The sequence below is a fragment of the Antennarius striatus genome, chromosome 19 (assembly GCF_040054535.1).
Source record: "Antennarius striatus isolate MH-2024 chromosome 19, ASM4005453v1, whole genome shotgun sequence".
NCBI classification, from domain to species: domain Eukaryota; kingdom Metazoa; phylum Chordata; class Actinopteri; order Lophiiformes; family Antennariidae; genus Antennarius; species Antennarius striatus.
The window spans coordinates 6911654-6931032 of NC_090794.1; the positions used below are offsets into that span (position 1 = coordinate 6911654).

At 42.0% G+C, this 19379-nt stretch overlaps 2 protein-coding genes across 2 annotated transcripts; one reads left to right on the forward strand and one right to left on the reverse strand.

Moving 5' to 3' along the window:
* The first annotated feature begins 1473 nt into the window (after positions 1-1473).
* hnrnpub (heterogeneous nuclear ribonucleoprotein Ub) lies at positions 1474-10299 on the forward strand. The gene is made up of 14 exons (XM_068342111.1): positions 1474-2108; positions 3397-3511; positions 5316-5395; positions 6153-6292; positions 6435-6534; positions 7018-7130; positions 7321-7584; positions 7695-7814; positions 7901-8029; positions 8113-8281; positions 8423-8704; positions 8801-9072; positions 9220-9360; positions 9560-10299. The coding sequence occupies exons 1-14, from the start codon at positions 1631-1633 to the stop codon at positions 9608-9610; spliced, it is 2454 nt and encodes an 817-aa protein (XP_068198212.1). The 5' UTR covers positions 1474-1630; the 3' UTR covers positions 9611-10299.
* A 2638-nt stretch (positions 10300-12937) lies between these two features.
* Positions 12938-14675, reverse strand: lft1 (lefty1). Its single transcript, XM_068342112.1, has 4 exons — positions 14411-14675; positions 13953-14199; positions 13587-13826; positions 12938-13350 (listed from the first exon to the last, which is right to left on the reverse strand). The coding sequence occupies exons 1-4, from the start codon at positions 14673-14675 to the stop codon at positions 13026-13028; spliced, it is 1077 nt and encodes a 358-aa protein (XP_068198213.1). The 3' UTR covers positions 12938-13025.
* Positions 14676-19379: the final 4704 nt, after the last annotated feature.

The window sequence follows — 19379 nt, forward strand, 5'->3', positions numbered from 1 at the left end:
AATTGCAACTTTTAAAAAAAACAAAAAAAACAAAACTCTATTTATCCAGACGGGGAATAGTAGAATCTCTATACGTGAAGTTTCAGAATTGTAGCATAAGACAGTGTTACTCATGCAAATTTGTTCTGTAGTTACATGAAGCAGGGTGATTCAAATGACAAAAGACAAAACAGAATTGTACAATGAATGTGTATCTAAAAAAAACAACCTCTTTTCAAAGGACAACCTGGCCAAGAGAGCAGCAAACTTAGTGCATTAAAGAAATCCAATAAAAAACTTTCACACATCAGAAATTAAAAAGATACAATACAGTAAAATCAAGGTCCAATCAAGAACAAGATATAATGATTCCAGTGCACTTTTTATAGCAGCTATATTGACCAAGAATACTGTTTTCCATTTTCTGTCTTCCGGATTACCTAACTCTCTACTGACTCGAGGCCATCATTTGAAAAATTTTCAGGATAAACACCACAGTGATTTTGGTTTTACATGTTTATACAAAGATACAACAAGTGAGAATGAGAATATTTATACATCAATTAAGGCAGAGATAAATTAAGGGTTAGGTGTCAGAGCTTGGGTTGGGTTCAGGGTTAGGATTTAAATTTTAGTGTTATGGTTAGGTTAGGTTAAGTTAGGTTAGATTAGGTGAGGGTGGGGATAGGGTTTGAGTTAGGGTCAGGGTATGGTTAATGTTAGTGTTAGGGGTTAGGATTAGAGTTAGGGTCAAGGGTTGGGGTTAGGGTCAAGGGTTAGGGTTAGGCATTAGAGTTGTCAATTAGGGTAGGAATACTGTACATCGATGTATTCTCTAAATATTATTTTTACATGTAAAAACAAGAAGACGGTTTGAATGCAATTTTTTTTGGCATTTTTTTATTTATGTTTATTGGTGTATTTATTTGTTTCTTCTTGGTATATGTTTATATGTCGTCAGTTGTGTGTTTCTTCAGTATATTTATCCTGTCTCCTTTTTATAATATTTTGTACTACTGGATTTATCTGCATTTATTTGTTCTTTCATTGTTTTGATGTCTTGTGGAGTGTGTATTTGTGTGTGACAGATGGTACTGTATACGCAATTTCCTTCAGGATTAATAAAGTATCATATACTATAACCCTCGGCGTAACCTGGCAGAGTTTCTTTTTATCCATATCTTGTTCCACATTTTACCTAACAATTTAAAGCAGTGTGTGTGTGTGTGTGTGTGTGTGTGTGTGTGTGTGTGTGTGTGTGTGTGTGTGTGTGTGTGTGTGTGTGTGTGTGTGTGTGTGTGTGTGTGTGTGTGTAATTACTATTTTGTCCCACTTTTTTACAACAGAACAAAACCTTCTTTGCGTGGGATTGCTTCGGTTATTACGGTAATGACAGATGGTCGGCGAACGTAATTACCCAGAGGGCAGCGCAGCACGACGCGCTGCCCTCTGGGTAATTACGGTAGGAGACGTCATCCTCCTCCCCCACACAGCAGACTCGCAGCTCTTCTACCGGCGATAGATTGGCTGGACGGCGTGGGTGCCATTTGGCGCAGATTTGAGCTATATCCGCTAACAAAGGGCGTTCTGCTATTTATTTATAATCCATTTGTGAATTTTATTTAGTAACTTTTGCTGTCCAACTTTGAAAATGAGCTCAATCAACGTCAAAAAGCTCAAAGTCAATGAGCTGAAGGACGAGCTGAAAAAGCGTAATCTTTCGGACAAGGGGAAGAAGCCCGATCTGATGAGCCGCCTACAGGCCGCGCTGGACGACGAGGCCCTTTCCTTCTCGGTGGAGCGGGAATCTCCGGTGGAAGAGGAGCTCGGCCAGGCTGTCGAACAGGAGGGTATGGCGGAGGAAGAAGAAGGCGATGCCCCGATAGAAGAGAGCATGGAGGCCAACGAGGAGGAAGAAGAAGAGGAGGAGGAAGTCCAGGAAAACGAGGGTGACGGTAACGGTGATGGCGACGGCGATGGCCCCGGCGCTGCCGAGGACGAAGAGATGGGTGAGGGTGAAGAGGAGGGAGACGAAGATGACGAGATGGATCCCATGCTCAAAGGAGATGTGGACGACATGGAAAAGATAGACGCGGATGACGGTGAGCCCGGAGACCAAGCTACAGAGGGTGAGTCGGCTGCACTGGTAACGAAAATGTGACTGGCTGGATTGGCTGTGGTTGGGTGTCAGTTGTTGCTATAGCGCTAGCGCTAATTCTTACGAGGGAGGGAACCGGCTGGTAATGGCCGGATTTGAATGCGGAGTCCTATAACAGAGCGTCCATGTTGAGTTAGCCTGTGTGACCTATGTAGGCTAGCAAGTGTTAGCGACACACCAATGCAGCTAGCGGTTGGCTAACGTAGCTGTCCGGACGTTGATCTGCCAACATAATAGTTTCGTAGTTTTTATGTTGCGACATACAAGTTTATAAACGTTTAGGAAAAAAAAAGTCCATCGCGATTGTTTAACCACAGTTAACACGTCAACGAGAAGGATGATTAATTTAGCGTAGTCTGTGTTTTCATTTTGCTTGTTTAGCTTGCAGCTAACGTCATTTTCTTTGTCTGCGGTGCAGCGCTAACTAGCTGATTAGCCGGTTAGCTAGTTCAGACGTTCCCCTATTGACGTTTGACTGAACACAATGAATTAGATGGCTGCTTATATGCTAGGACTATGACATTAACCTACGCTAACCTATGATAATAAAACAACGTGGAAGCATCACGATTGAAATGTTGAAACGTTTAATTGTTTTAATCATATGCTGCCAACCCTTAGTCTGTGTGATTTGAAAAAGCCGGGAACACCTGAACTAGCTAAGTCAGCTGTGTGATGGATGGGACGCCGGAGCGCTTGTATATCACGTGGTTAGTTTTTAGTTTACGTGGTTTGAATAAAATTTAGTCATGTTGGAACTTAGAAAAGCGTAGGTTAGTAATAGTCACCTAGTTAATTTGGGGTAAAGAGGAGGGGGATCCGGGTCTATGAAAGGTTACCTATGTCCTTGCATGATGCTTTTGTCCCAAACCACATATTTGTACTCGTAATGAATAGATTTATATCTGAAACTACGAATCTAAGCCCCCTTTCCAGGGTCATTGCCCCTTTACATTATAGAGATTGTTTTTCCAATCCCCAGCAAACTCTCTGAACAATGTTGTTTTGGACCAGCTAACAATGTAAAAACGATCTGGTCATGAGGGCTGTTGCTATTTCATGCAATATGATGATTGTGTTCTTTAACTGTAATCATGAGGTGTTACTCTCTTAAGTTACCATTTTAATATTGATGATATATGGTCGACACAATGTAACTAATGAACGGGCTTTGTGGGCCAGAACCCCACTGCCAGTCCGACCTCTTCTCTCTCTTAAAAAGGAGCACCTCATTCTATATCTTTGTTCTATTTTCAAAGGGGATGCGGACAAAGACACGAATGCTGATCAGAAGAATAAGAAGGGTGTTAAGAGACGCCGGGAGGAACATGGAAGGGGCTACTTTGAATTTATTGAAGAGAACAAATACAGCTGGTAAGGATGGGACAGAGCAAAATGGCCTTCAGCATCCCTGAAACGCCATCTATAGCTTTGTTGAACTGTATTGGCTTTAAGTGCCAATGCACCTATAATTACCAAGAGGAAAACCCTCATATTTATTCTTAATAAACTTTATTTATAACCCCACAGTCACACATGTTTTGAGGGTCATCTCTGACGACTCAAAAGCCTTACCATTGACCTCTTTGAATACCCACTCACATGTGTCTTTTTATTGAAATGCATTCTGTAGCAGAAGTGCAGCTATTAAGTCTATGAATTTCCACATCTGTTCCTCATGCCACATACTGTTTTGCAAAGCCCATTGTGTCCTCAAGGTTGAAGCAAGGCTGCTCAAAGGGAACAAGCCAAGAGGAAAGTAGCAGATGTGCACTTTTGGAGGGAGGGAGGGTGTGGAGAAATAGCTGAGAGGCGTGGGAGGAGTGGTCCACTGATGCAGAGTAGCACATGACGTAGTAAATAATTCCCAGTGTGAGAAGTGTTGAGAATGTCCACGGAGGAGCTCGCTGTTGACCGTCCATCGTTTTGCCTCGCTATGGTTTTTTTGTTTTGTTTTTTTTCTTTGTTATTTGTTTGATTGTATTATGTCAAAATGCTATTTCTGTCTCATATGTCATGTCTTGTGTGAATGTCACCATGGTGTGAGAGGGTGGATGTTTGTGTTTCATGCATGGTGTGATTGACTGAGTCTATATGTACCTACTTCTTGGTCAGTGTTTTGTTTTCATTGCGCTACTGACACACCTTAAGGAACAACTGATATATAATGGAATTGCTTTTTAATTTAGCCATTTGTATTTTTTTTTTACTTTGGGGGAAAGCTTTGTACTCTTTTTGAAGGTTCAGTGTCAAAAATGCCGGAACGTTACAATATTTCTGCATCTTCGGGTGTCCTTTTCTTCCTGCAAGGGACAGACATTTTTTTTTTATAAATGTCTATTCCATACATAGTTTTCCCTTTCTCTGTTGTAATCTTAGCGGTATTTATTTGTCCCACTGGTTGTAGACATTGTTCATATACTCCAAAAATCTCCCATTCAGCATCCGTTTGGCAGTCTGAACACTAAGATAAGAATGGAATGGTGACTTCCTCCAAGATTTAGACGCCACTAGAATTAAATTCTTGCTTTAAGTGACAGAAGGCTCAAGCATCAGGCAAATGTTTGCCTTCTTAGCAACATTTTTTCTAGTTTACTCAAATTCCCCAGAAAAAATTTGATAATTTTCGCTCAAGCTACAGAGTTGGTAAGTAGCTGTAGCATTATATACTATGCAATTGTGCATTTAGGAAGCTAAGCATGCTGACATCTTGTTCTGTACAGTCAAAGTAACATGAAACACTGAGTTGGTAATGATCTTTTCTTTTAAAATTCCTTATGTTGGAGGTTGAGTAACGAACACCAGCATTGCTTTGACTGACCCTTGAGCTCCTAAAGAGGTCAAAGACGCATCAGGAATTAAAGATTCGGGGGCTGCTTCTGTTCTCAGCTTTTGGCTGATGGAAAGTCTTGCTTGCTAAGGCTAGTAGAGGTGCTTTCTTTCTGTATATCTCTGTTTTAGATATCGCTGGACACTGCGAGGTAAGTGATGCCATGGTCCACAACACAACTAAGTTTGGAAGCTCGCCAGGCAAATAAAGTGTTTTGTCTCATTTTTCCTAGACTCTGTCCCCTTCTCTCCCCACAAGTCTTTCAGCAAGTGGTACCCAAGTTATTTATGTGTTTCATGCTGCTGCAGTGACAAGAGAATCGTCTAACTGACTGATTGGTAATTTCAGGGCCTCATTTAAGTCTCCCGTTCCACCTCTGGAAGAAGAAGATGAGGAGTTTGATGACACAAAAGTCTGCTTGGATGCCTGTAAGTGATTCTAATGTGGGGGATTAACTACATGTACAGTATTTTGTGCACTGTAGGGTGCACCTAAAAGCCTTTAATTTTCTCAAAAACTGACGGTGCACTTTATAATCCAGTACGCCTTGTATATGGAAAATATTTAAAATAGGCTATTCATTGAAGATGAGTTCTCAGATGCGTTCCCTATTCTGGTGAAGTCAGTTTTAGAATGGGCCATTCATTGAAGGTGTGCCTTATAATCAGGTGCACATTATAGTCCAGTGCGCCTTGTATATGAAAGCATTTTTTAAATGGGCCGATCATTGAAGGTGCACTTTATAGTCCAGTGCGGTGCAGAAAATACTTTAATAATCTATCCAACACCAACTTAACTCGTTCGCTGCCAGATCTTTGTTGCTATTGATCTCCTTTGGCGGACTTTGCGACAGCGTGTTGCATCATAAACTGTTGCAACTTCGTCTTGCTCTGATTTGCTATCCTGTTCTGTAGCTGGATCAGTCATCATTACACTGAATTCCATGATTAGAAGCCTGGTTTTCACTGAATAGCGCCAACAGACTCCCCCAGCCCTCCCTATTGATAAACATAATTGACGTCTATAGCTTTCATTGGCATCCAGTGAGTTGATGGTACTCCAGGATCCAAAATTGTAGGTAGACAGAAAACATGAAGACTGAAGACTAGTACACTTGGGCTAGCATAGGCTCTTTTGTGGTCATGTAGGTATTGATCAGTGTATCTTATTTGGTTTTTGCTCCAGACAACTGTGACCTGCACTTTAAGGTCTCACGGGACCGCTACAGTGCCTCGTCTCTCACGATGGAGAGCTTCGCTTATCTGTGGTCCGGAGGCAAGGCCACGTACGGGGTGAACAAGGGCAAAGCCTGCTTTGAGATGAAGGTACGACGACTGGTGCTGACATATTGTGCACTGGAGAGAATTCGGTTTCATTTACTTATTCCGTCCATCCAATTATGTATATTTTAACAGAATATTTACATTTCACGCTATTGAAGTGACTTATTTTGTTTCCTGTCCGCAGATTACAGAAAAAATCCCTGTAAAGCACATTTCCAGCAAGAACATGGAGATTCATGATGTGCAAGTTGGTTGGTCCCTGTCTACTGGCACCCTGCTCCTTGGTGAGTCTCCATACACTCCATTTCTAGTCGCCTGTATGTAACACAGTTGTCTCTGTCATTCAGGCTGCTGGATCAGTCCAGCGACAAGTTTAGTTCATCTGAGTTTCCATTTCCCTGTGGTAGCATTACTTCCATTCAAGGAATATCATTACATCTGATGCACAAAATGATGACGTCAATGCAGCTGTAATTGTTATGGAAAAGCCTTGGCTTCACGCAGACAAGAAAAACAAAGAATGTTACTTGAAGGTCCATTAAATAAAGTGACCTCAAAAAGATCACCATGAAAGGCAAGCTGTGTTTAGAGGTCCCTCTAGTGGCTCTTATGCAGAACGACAGGTCAGTTTAAAATGGATTCAGCTCTAGCGCAGTTGGAGTAATGGTGGTTGGCAAACAGTCCCAGTGACTGAGATGTGGGGAGTTGGTTCGCTTCCTGTTTGTCACAAAATATTTGAGTCAGAGAAAGTGTTTTCTCATGTTCAGGTGAGGAGGAACATTCCTACGCGTACTCCGGTAAAGGCAAGAAGACCAACAACTGTGTGACGCAAGACTTTGGAGAAACCTACGAGGAGAATGACGTCATCTGCTGTCTCATTGTAAGACATGACTGCTTCTTCTGTTTAATGGGTTCACTAAAAGTAGATGTAAACCTGTGCGTAGCAAACAAGAGAAACCTCATTCGAATTCATTATGATTAGGATGGAACGAGTCGGGCCTAGCTGTGACTCACGATCGTTTTTTAATTTTGAATAATGTGAAAATGACAATTTTGCTTAATTTTCACAGGACATGGATGGCGAGGAAGTGGTTTTGTCCTTCTCTAAGAATGGCGGTGAGCCCGCTGTCGCCTTCCAGTTCAGCAAAGACTCCCTGAACGGTCAGGCCCTTTTTCCCCACATCATCTGCCACAACTGTGCTGTAGAGTTCAACTTCGGCCAGATGGAGACGCCGTACTTCCCTCAGCCGCAAGGCTACACCTTCCTGCAGCAGATCCCTGTGGATGACCGAGTTCGGGGCCACAAGGGGCCACAGACCAAAGCTGAGTGTGAGGTAAATATATGTGTGAGATTTTACATCAGTGAATGTTTGTTATTGGTTTTAGAGATCATTGGGCTTTCAAGCAAATATTGATGTTTTTATTTGCCTTTCATGCTCTGTAGATCATCGTGATGGTCGGTCTGCCAGGTTCAGGGAAGACCACATGGGTGAAGAACCACGTCCAGGAGAACCCTGGGAAATACTACATTCTTGGTAGTGACACCATTGTGGACAAGATGATGGTCGGTACTGGTACAGCTGTGTGGTTTACGTCTATTTGGAGTAGTCTTGCTGTCTGACTAAATAGTTTTATGATTATTTAACGCAGATCAACAGTTTGAAGCGCCAGTCAAAGGACATCACAAAATTGATGGCCATTTCCCAACGAGCACCTCTGTTTTTGGGGAAGTTTATTGAGATCGCTGCCCGCAAGAAGAGGAACTACATCTTGGATCATGTAAGTAACTGGCACCAAATTTGCTTAAAGCACTTCAAAAATAAAAAACAGTATTTGCTGAGACTTCTGTTCTTCTTCCCCAGACTAACCTGTCTGCCCCGGGCCAGAAGAGGAAGATGTGCTTGTTTGCAGGCTTTCAGCGTAAAGCCGTGGTGGTCTGTCCATCTGATGAAGACTACAAGCAGAGAGTTCAGCAAAAGGTTGAGAGTGATGGCAAAGAGGTGCCTGAGCACGCTGTCCTCAAGATGAAAGGTAGGGGAAAAAATTCCAAAGCTATAAAGTACCACCAGGGTACAGGATAAAATCAGTTAAGATCAGCTCAAACACGAGTCAGGTTTTTTAAAAAATCCTTTCCTTTTTTAGCGTCTTATTCTGTTTCCCCTTCAATTTCAGGTTTCTTCTCTCTGCCTGAGGAGGGGGAGAGCTTCAATGAGGTCATCTATGCTGAGCTGCAGAAGGAAGAGGCTGCCAAGCTTCTGGATCAGTACAAGGAAGAAAGCAAAACCGCTCTGCCGGCTGAGAAGAAGCCCAACCAGGGAAGCACGACGCCCAAAAGAGGCGGCGGCCCGCGAGGCGGCGGCCGCGGAGGCAAGAACCAGTTTGGACGTGGCGGTGGACCCGGGCAGAGGGGCGGTGGCCGTGGAGGCTTCCAGAATAGGGGCAACTACAGAGGAGGTGCAAACAAAGTTTATAATAATGCCATTTTTATTTTTATGTTTAAAGATGAATTATTTCATAGGTGAATTCGTCCTGTTTCTGCTCCTGCTGCAGGTCCCGGCCCCCGCGGCGGCTTCAACCGTCCTCCTCGCGGCTTTCTTCCACCCCCGGCCTTCAGAGGAGGGTTCCACAGCCGTGGAAACTTCAGCAGAGGTGGCGGCCCCATCCCCAGCCTAGGCGGTTCTCCCCGGGGTGGGCCGATGAGGGGCAACATGGGACCCAGAGGTGGCCCCTCGAACAGAGGTGGCCCCATGCACAGAGGGAACATGCACAGAGGAGGTGGAGGCAACATGAATCGTGGTGGAAACAGGGGACATCCCAGCCAGGTGGGGCTCTTCAGACTGAATAAAAGGCTTCATTGACATGCTGGAAACTTTAATTATTCACTTTATTTTTCACTGTACGAATGTTGTACCTTTCGATTTCTGTTTTTTAAAAAAAAAATCCTAAACTGTTCATTCACACCACTTCAGTTTCATCAGAGAGGCGGTAACCGTGGCAACTTTGGCAACAAGAACGGTAACTTTGGGAGCCACAGAAACAGCGGCAACTTTGGTGGCAACAGGAACGGCATGGACAAGGCCCAAGCCTTCAACCAGAGCTGGCAGCAAGGGGTGAGCAGTCCTGGACGTTTATATGCGCACACACACTGTTTTAAAAATACAGAAGGCTATTTATAGTTTCATTTAACCCTAGTAGCATTGTGACCAGTAAGTATCACAATCGGCATTTCCCTCCCTCATATTACCTTTTTTACTTCAATCTGTTTTGATCTTTCTCTGGAAATAAGGAACTATTCTGTGTTTTCTGTAGTTCTGGAACCAGAAGCCGTGGAGCCAGCAGTATCAGCCTGGATATTACTAAGACTTGTTCTAATGGACTGGTGGCCAAAAACCCACCACTAGCCAAGGAACATCACTCCGCCCTGCTTTTGATTTGATTTTACTCGAACCCACTTTTGATTATCTGATAAAAATCCTCGACTGAAGGCTTAAATCGATCATGGAGCGTCAACATTCCACACCAGAGAGGAGACCAGAGGATCCACAAGCGTAACTGGAGCGCCGTCTGTCGTTTTAACAACAAGGGTTCGGTCTCATCCAACCACCTGCTCTTTTCTTTCGTTGTACATTTCATTCTTTTTTGTTTTACCACTTTTAAATGAAATGCTTTTAAAAACAACGTGTTTGTAATATTGGGAACCAGAAACATTTTGCCTGCTTGGTGGGATGTTAGAGAAAAAATTTCCAGGGTTGTGCGTTTTAGCTGTGCTGTGGTTTTTGTTTTTGCCTTTTTATTATTACAAATTGTACATATTGTTTTTTTGCGTAGTTTGTATGCAGAGTTTAAGGAACAGAAAGGAAACTTGGCTTATTAGCGAGACGCATGTAGGTGATTTCCATTGTTAGACTTTACATGTCGATATAGCCCACTGTCAAACCGTTCAACCAATTGAAATGAATTCCATTTGTCTTTTGTTCCCAGTATCAATCCTGTAACCTTAAACTCCATAGACCTACAATAAACAGCTTGCTGGCTTTTTTTACATTCTTCTTGGCTTATGACTTTTGATTCTGTTCAAAGGTGTGTAAAAGACCTTTGATGGGCCACGTCCCAGTTTGCTACTTCAAACGGCGAGGACATCAGCCCGCAGTTTACACCTCATTAATGTGTCTTTCACACATCACTTCCAATCCACTACGCCATTGTAATGCACATGGCTTTGATTGTTGCTGACGGGCCATTTTTAGGATATCACTAAGCCATTTTTTTAGTCTTGCATTGGGTTTAATTTATATTGAAGCACTGACTATATTTACGCTCAGGAGGGAGAGTAGTTTCTAGATCGTCTTTATAGATCCTTTTAGTGCTGTAGATGTTTAAAAAAAAAAGCTGCTGATGGTTATTTTTAGTTTATATATCGAGAACCACTGTATTAAGTTCGAACAAATACCTGATACTCAGCACAAACATGACTGGAAGCAGCCAGTGTCACCAGCAAACCTAAAGAGCTACACAGCATCACAACTCCTTAACCAGTGCAGAAGACCTCGAGACCTCTGGCTTTAAAACAAAACAAAAAAAACACGGGAACATCTTCAAGAAGTCTGGAGCTCATGTTGATGACTGTGTAGCCCAGTCAGTACTGGCGGGTCTTCATCCCGCCAACAGGACGCCCGGCATAAACCTGGACTTTTACAGTATCTGCTCCTGTTGCTACTTATGAATCCTGTAAATACTCCACCGCTCTCTCAGCCATGCACGAATGTTCATGAATTAACTGACTTTGAGTAGTGTTGTGATAAAGAAAGTGTTAGTTTGCCTGAGTACTGCCGTGTGATGATTTGTCCGCTATATATAAATGTATGGAGAGTTTTTGTCCTCCTGTTTTATTGTACTGGATTCAGAAATTCAAGCAGAATGCAAGCTTTGAGTTTATAGTATAATCTCTAATACAACAGATTATATTTTTATGGCTTTATGTTGCAGGTTGTATATCAGGTCTTTTATGATTAATCCAACAGAAGCTTGGAGACTTTTTAAGATTTTTTGTCTTTTCTATCTGACAGGTTTTTGATATTTGTTTAAACTGTATTTTCTTTTTTAATTTGTCTCAATTCTATTAAAGTCAAAGACGCTGGTATATGTCGACTCTGTGGTTTGTTTTATGACGTATAACTTTTGTATTTAATTTTTGGTTTTGTGAAATCCAGTCAAATCTAGTCAAGATTTGTCCAAAACCAAACTCATAGCCCTCTAACCAGTGGTTGATGTAACCTGTAGTTGCTCGGGTGGCCACCAGAACGTACAACTGGTTTCTCAACTTTCTCATGAAGAGAAGGCAGATTGTCATGGCTGCTCTGAAAAATACAACTCCAACCATATACGTGTAATTTAATTTGCTGATGACACTGCACTGGGTCTCATGAGATGGAGAACATCATGACCTCAATGAGGCAAAAACATAGTTGCTGACATTAAAATGGTAAAAGCCGACCACTCACCTCCCCTCTTTTCTTTTTGAGGTGCCATATTTAGATACTGATCAAATAAAATAGTATGAATTCCTATACAACAATGAATGTTCATTAAGATTATACACTAAAACATCTGAACAGATGTCTATGAAACTTTGTGGAACGGTGGGAATAGACCCCATTTAATCTGGTACAGATTCAGACAGTGGTCAAATAAAAATGTGGATCCACCCGATTTAAATGGCCAGAGTTTTCAAAACTTGTCTTATCGAAATCCGGTCACAGAACTGTGAGTTTTCTTTTGGATGAGATGATATTGACCTGAAAGAGACTGTTGGGCCTGGGCAGAGGAATGCACTCCAGCAGCATCAGATAAAGATGCATTTATGTACTTTAACTATAGTTTGGTTCATTCTGCTAGTGCATGTACTTATATTTATTCTTACATTATTATACTACATGTCTATTTATCTTGTTGGTGTTGCTTGAGGGGCATGTAATGAATCCACTTCCCCCCAGACAGACGGTAGCATGGCTGGGTGTTTACCTCCATCAGTAGCGTATTAGTGAATGACAAGACCCCCCACTCAGAGGCAAACAGTGCATTAGGTATTGGTCCTGATTACCAATGTTTGGCCCGGTGTAAGTCTGATGTAAACAGACAAGGAGCTCATTCAGGCTCCATATGAATCGATGTTTCTCCCCATGTGGCCGTGTTCCTCCTTCCCACTGCAAATAAAGCATCACAAGTAGGCTGGACTGTTATTGTCAGTAACAGGGTAGCAAATGTTGTAAGCCATTACGCAAATAATCTGCTCTGCTCCACAACTTCCTAGGTGTAAATAGAGGTGAAAGAGGAGGAGGCAGCTGTATGTAACTGCATGTGAATGTGATCATGAATGTGAAAGGAGCCAGACAGCCGGGCTTGACGACAGGGAAGGAGAGGGAGGAGGAGACGCTCTCAGTGAAGCAAAATATTTTATTTTTCCAAACATAAACTCATTCATATTATGTACAGCTTTAAAATATAACACAGGAAGAATCTGAATGATCAAATTCAACAGGATGCGCAAAAACTCCAACAACCAAGAATATCAAAAATTTTACAAAATATAAAAAAAGAAGTGCTTGTGGAAGGAGAGGAGGCAACGGGGTGCCGGTTCAGTGTGGAGTCCTAACAAATGTGATTTTCCAAAGAAAGTACTGGACGTGTTGTTCACAACCACTAAATACATTGGCACCCAGATGAAAATCCTTAAACTTGTCCTATAATTCTTTATGGCAGTCTGTCATCCATCACTTCATACTATAGAAACATGGTCCATCGTGCAGGAGCATCTCTCCACAATCATGTTAGGGAACTCAGCCACTTCTACCTCCGTGTAGTCCCCCCTCTTCACCAGGTACATGATGGGGAGCGGGGCACTCTCGGACACCGTGCACCGCCTCTCCCCGTAACCGTAGTTGCGTTTGGGTTGCTTGCAGCCTCCGGTGCACCTGAAGGCCTGGTAACCTGCTGGCTCGATGATCCAATACTGAGTCCAGGTTAACGCACGGAAGTCGACGAAATACTCCTCCCTGCAGCAGGTGTCCTTGCTTTTGGTGACATCACAGTCTCCACGAGAGCTGGGGGGAAAAAGGATGAAGATGGTCAGATTTATTTTGCAGCATTTATAATAATTTATATTAATTAAGCTCTGATGTGTGCAAGAAATTAAAAAAAAAACCAAAACCAGACAGACATCAGAACAGACTGTGCTACAATCAGCTAATGAATGCAAATTGTAACGGAATTAAATGAACATGTGAGATAATTATCACACTGATACAATATCCTGTATATCAAAAGCTCGCACCCTTACCCGTATTCTTCGAGGTTGAGTGTGTAGAGGATGAGCTCGGGTTTTCCCAAGGTGTTGTCCGTCTGCTCCTGGGTGGTAAAGCGCACACTCTTGGCCATCTCTGCCGCGTAGCTGCCAGGTCTCTCGCCCTCGATCCACACCTCCAGATGCATTGGTGTCTTCTGCCCGATCTTGGCCCAGTACTGCACCGCCTGCGTCACATCAAAGCTCTTCCAGCCGGTTTCGTGAATGGAGATCAATCTGTGAGAGAACGGATGATGATTACATCAAATTTGAATGAGAGAAAGGATGTATAATTTAATTAAAGGAAAGATAAGGCTGTGACGGTATCGTGTCTCAATTAGACATATTCACACAATGTCTTACCGTGAATCTACCAGCGATGTCCGATTGGATCCGTTCTTCAGCACCTCCACCCAGTAGATGCTGACCCGGGCGTTGTTGACGGGCCGGTGGTGCCTCCTGTCCATCGCGTATCTTTTATGGAAGGAAGCCCGCTGGTAGAGCTTCAGCTCCGCCATGGTCACCTCGCTATTATCCGGGATCCTCGATTCCATGTCGAACATTATACGTTGGCGGGTAGTGTCAGAATACACATACTCCCCGGAAATATCTGGAGCACAAGTAAAACGCGTGTTTTAGACTGTTATTACTTTCCAGTGTCAAAGGAAGTTCGTGCGTAAAATTATTCTTGCGCATGATTACGCACGGGAATAACCATTTCAATTGGTCAACGCGGCAAAGTTATGCTAATTTAAAACATGAAAAGTCCTTCAAATAAAATCTTTTTTTTTAATAATCCCTGAGGAAAATGAGATGCTCACCTGCATTTCCAGGAATTCCTCGCATTATGCCCGCCAGGCTGGGAAGAGATCTGCGTTTTCTGCTATGGTGCATCTTCAACATGGACAAGTATTTATTTCTGACAGGCGCCGGAATCACTACATTTTCTAAATCCCTCTTTTGGATCTTTGGAACTTCATCCAATCCAAGTTTCTGGAGAAGCGCGTCCTTCATATCCAGATGCGTAAAAGCCATGGAGGGACCGAAGAGAAAGGCGCACAGGACAGAAGCGCGGAGGAAATCCATGAGTAACAACGTAATTGCAATAAACAGCAGCGCAGCTCAAGTCAGTCCGAGAGAGTCGGTGTGAGTCTGATACGCCTGTGGCCTTTATATTGCTGCGGTCCTCTCAGCCGTTCGCACTTAGTCAATGGGGGCAGGGACCCTTATCAGAACAAAGGTGCGACAACATGGCCCCATCCTAAACAGGATATCTAAGTGGCCATACTTCAAACAGCAACAATTAGACTCGAGTGTCATCCCTATTGTGGTAATTCCGTCATAGTTCCACTAAAACCACAGCAGCCTGCCCTGAATTTACAGCTTGATAAAGATTTCAAATCTGGTCTTGATGGATAACTTGAATTCTAATCAAGTTCTGTTTGCATTTTGTGTACTTACAGTGTATATGTGATATACTTTTGGGCTTATGAACTTTGCATCAGTTCTCTGCAGAGAACAGTCAAGATAAAACCAGAAGCATTAGTTGGCAGGAAATGTTATGAAAATATCTGAAATATTTGCTCCAAGTAGAAACCTTGCGTTCAGACTCATGTTTTTCAAATCTAAATGTCTTTTTCTGTGAAACGTAACAAAAATATTCTAAATAAAGTTTTTAAATTGGTGGATATGATGAACAATCAGCTGATGTTTAATTTATGAACTACATGAATTGATTCCTCCAGAATTAAAATGCTTGTTTCCACAGTCAAACCTGTGCAGACTCTGCTGCTACATGTGTGTCCCAGACAGACATCTCTTGACCCCGTGAACCTGAAGTGGCCTCTCCTCAGTAGCACCCTTGTTGCACACAGCCCACACTCTGATGTGTACATTCCACTGGACGATGTCAAGCTGAGGCAGTCTGGCAACAGTCTGTCACACAGCAGTTTTCTGTCTGCCTAGGTGGCTTTGTCCAGCAAAATAAATGCACAAGATTGGGCCTAAACAGCAGCACATAACCTAGTCTGTTCACTTTGGTACAAGTATATAAAAAGACCAAATAGGGTTTAGATCTGAGGGAGGAGGGGAACCAGAGGATTAGATGTTTATTCTGAGCCACGTCACCCATTCTTGGCCCTCTCCAGCAGATTAAAATTATTAGCCAAACAGACAGTTAATCCAGGGGCCGGGGGGCCGGCGTGGATGTGGATTGGGGCAGGCTCTTCACAGGTTGGTGATTATCTGATTCCATTGCAAGGATTTGCCTTGCCTTTTTTTGTCACACAAACATTAGAAGAGGGACGCTCTCGGTGGCTGCCTGAGGGCCCTGCCTGTGGTTGTGTATTGGCCAGTGTTTGCTCAGAGATGTCAGACAGACTGAAGGGGCACACAGGAAGAGCAAATGACAGATGACTGCCAGACCCGTTTGCTCCAGATAGTGCCTACATTTTACAAAAAGAACAAATTATTAGTTTGTCCTGCAGCTCTGATGTTGGATGGAACATGTGTGAGGTTCCATCCAACATCCAAAAAATATATCAGGGTGCATGTTTTGCTAAAGCAACGTGTGTGTGTTTTTGTGTGTGTGTGTGTGTGTGTGTGTGTGTGTGTGTGTGCGTGTGTGTGTGTGTGTGTGTGTATGTGTGCGTGTGTGTATGTGTGCGTGTGCGTGCGTGTGTGTGTATCTGTATACAGACATTATAACATTATAGTAATTATAATAACCAGATTACTATTATATTCATTCTGTTGCTTTTGTGTTCTCACCTAATTCAAAGCAACTTCTCAGAAAACTCAGTGAATTGATTAAAGTTGCTCTAGAAAGTTGCAATTTTGAAGTTCAAGTATAATTTTAATTTTAATTGTTGTTTAATGTTTATTATTTAGTTATTCTTTCCACACTGATATTTTTGGCACCATTCATTCTATTATAAAACAGTTACTGCAACAAAATCAACTAAAGCTGTTTTATTCATTCATTTTTACTGTTAACTTGATGTGGACTGTGTTCACCAATCCATCAACAGTGATAAAATAAAACCTTAAAGTGTTTTCATCCATTTATGATGAGTAGATTTTAAAAGGGACCCTGAAAAGTATTAAAAGTACATAAAAAAGTTACTATAATACACATCAAATACTACAATACACTTTCATCTGTATGTATTGCCACAGAAGTTGGCATTTCAAGATCTCTTTAAATGAAACCAGTCACTGAATGAAGCAGCAGACAAACATCACAAAACCCCCGAGCGCCTACAGAGGTCCTAACGTCTCCATCAGATTTGGCAGAAGCATCAGTGCAGACATGTAAATTCACAACTCATTCCTTGTCCAGTCCATCAAAGACTGGATGCTTGTTCTTCAGGGTCTACAATACATAGACCTATCCTTTTTCCATCACATTACAACCCCTTATTCGGGAAATCAAGATGACCTTTGTGTGACATTTCTCAGTCTTTTGTTTCTTCCCATATCAATCAAAGAGAAGTAGACTAGTTCAAAGCTACATCTGATGCTCCAAGGTGCCATTTCTTTTCAATCAAAGGGCAACAAGCTCCCACAATCAACAACATAGGTGTTAATTAACATCTAGACGTTTGCATTCAAAAGCAGTCCAATTTATGGGCCATTTCCTTCAATTTGTGAAACATGAAAACCCTTTGTTTGCAAAAAAACCCTTATGTTTGTGGAGGATCTGGTTTTTAAATTAGTACCAGAGAGATATGCAGGCTGCATTCTAGTTGTGTTTGAGACACATTACATATATTCGCATCTCATTAGGAGGCTCCCTGGGAGCCGCTGCCTGCTCCAAAAAGTCAATATTGAACTCATGTTGGTGGTCAGCGCAAATTCCTCATTATTCACATGGCTCTATTGTCACCGACTTCCTGATCTGCTATTGCCTGCCTGATCTTAATATCAAATATTTGGGGAAATTAGCCGATGTAGTTTGCACCTTAAAAACCTAACTCCCCTGCCCCCCTCCCGCCCCCCTTTTTTAAAAACTGCGGCTAGAGAGGTAAAAGATCGACCCGAGTCTGGATCAATCTATTGAGCTGGTTGCCAATTAACATCGATCAGTCTGTCCGAGGGGAAAGCGCTAGACCTGCGCAAGAACAATACAATTATTGCTCCACATCTCGACAGAGTCCAGGACCGTCTAATTACATTTCACAAAACTAATGATCGCAGGGGGTTTATTCCCAGTCATTAGGACCAGACAGGATTAGATGCAAATGACCTGAAATGTTTTCCTTTACTTTTAATATGCAGGATCCTATATTGAACCTCATCAAACAAATAAAACGCAGGAGGTTGTCGGGTTGCATCTTCTTTAATTGGAGTACACGACAGTGTTGTTCAGTCTCTAAATAGTACAACCCATGTTAAACTTAGTTCATTGACATTTCACCCCGAACTCTCCCAGAAACCCCCTATCAATAAATCCTAAACTCGACCCGACTTCAACTGTTGCGTGAACACATTTGTCCAGCAGAGGGCGCCATAGTTCCATGATAAACACGAACCTTAGAACGCTTCGCTCCAGTGCATGAACAGCATTTCTAACGAGTCGATCAGGAGGATTCATATTTCCCAATCTGTAAATGCCAGACAAGACAAGTAATATTGATGGATCTCATCGTCAGCACATTGGCTGGTGATTGGTTGACTATAGTCTTACTCGTACTTTCTTTATTGAATTAAAAGCTCTCCTAAACTGTACCAGTGCTTGTAATAGTAATAACAGTAATATAAGTCACATTACTGCACGTTTATTTAAAAGAAAAAAATCTACTTTTAATGGTTTACGTAAAATAAAAATGTGCTATTGTGATTGTGAAATTTTATAGTGGATATTCCCTTTAAAAAAGTGTCCTATTTCTTTTAAATGTCATGAAAAATAGGAATAGATTGAAAACAGTCATTAATAAAATGTTTTGATTTATCTGTATCCAAACCGAGACAATCAATCATCTCAGAGTGTACATGTTGTACTATTTAGACACATGATGTTGTGTGGGTGTTTGTGATAAGCTGTCGTACCAAAGCAGCATGTTTCACATTACTTGGTCACCATCAAAATCTAGTTTATTGGTCATGCTTCTTTTATGCTGACTTGTTCTGTGCGTGCTCATTTCGTCACAGTGCTTCTTTGTGCCTGAGCTCTCCCTGGCACTGCTGAAAGAATTCAATTTGAATAAGTTCTGCATTATAGAAGTGTATTATTTTATGAATGTCCACATTAACACAAAAACACAAGGGCTCTATGTCAGTCTCCCTACCCCCAAGGAGTCGCTTGCTGAGTGGGCCATTAATCATTAATAGATGTTCTTTGAGTGATGATAAGCACCTCGCTTCAAAGGCATGGAACATTTACAAACAGGAGATGATAGTTCAGAGTACACTCAATTACTGTAAACCCATTTAAGTGTGATGCTGGAAAATACTGTGTTTTACTCGGTGCCTTCATCATTTGTTTGATTACATTTAAGATAAATCTAATTAATGTTTCCATACTATGTATATTTTTAGCTGTAAGCGTGATGAGTCTAATGCTAATTCAATCAAGCATGTTAATCAGCACATTTGGAGAATTTTCTGTTAGTATTTATTATCTCTTGGCTTTTACAGCAGTCCAAAGGGCAGAAAATCTGGGAAAACTCAACACACTTTGACGCTGACAGATAGCAAAAGAGTCAAAGTAATTGAGCAACGATAACATTTAATTAAACTCACATTGCCATTCGTCTGCTGGAAATGCAATATTCTGGTAGAAAAAAATGA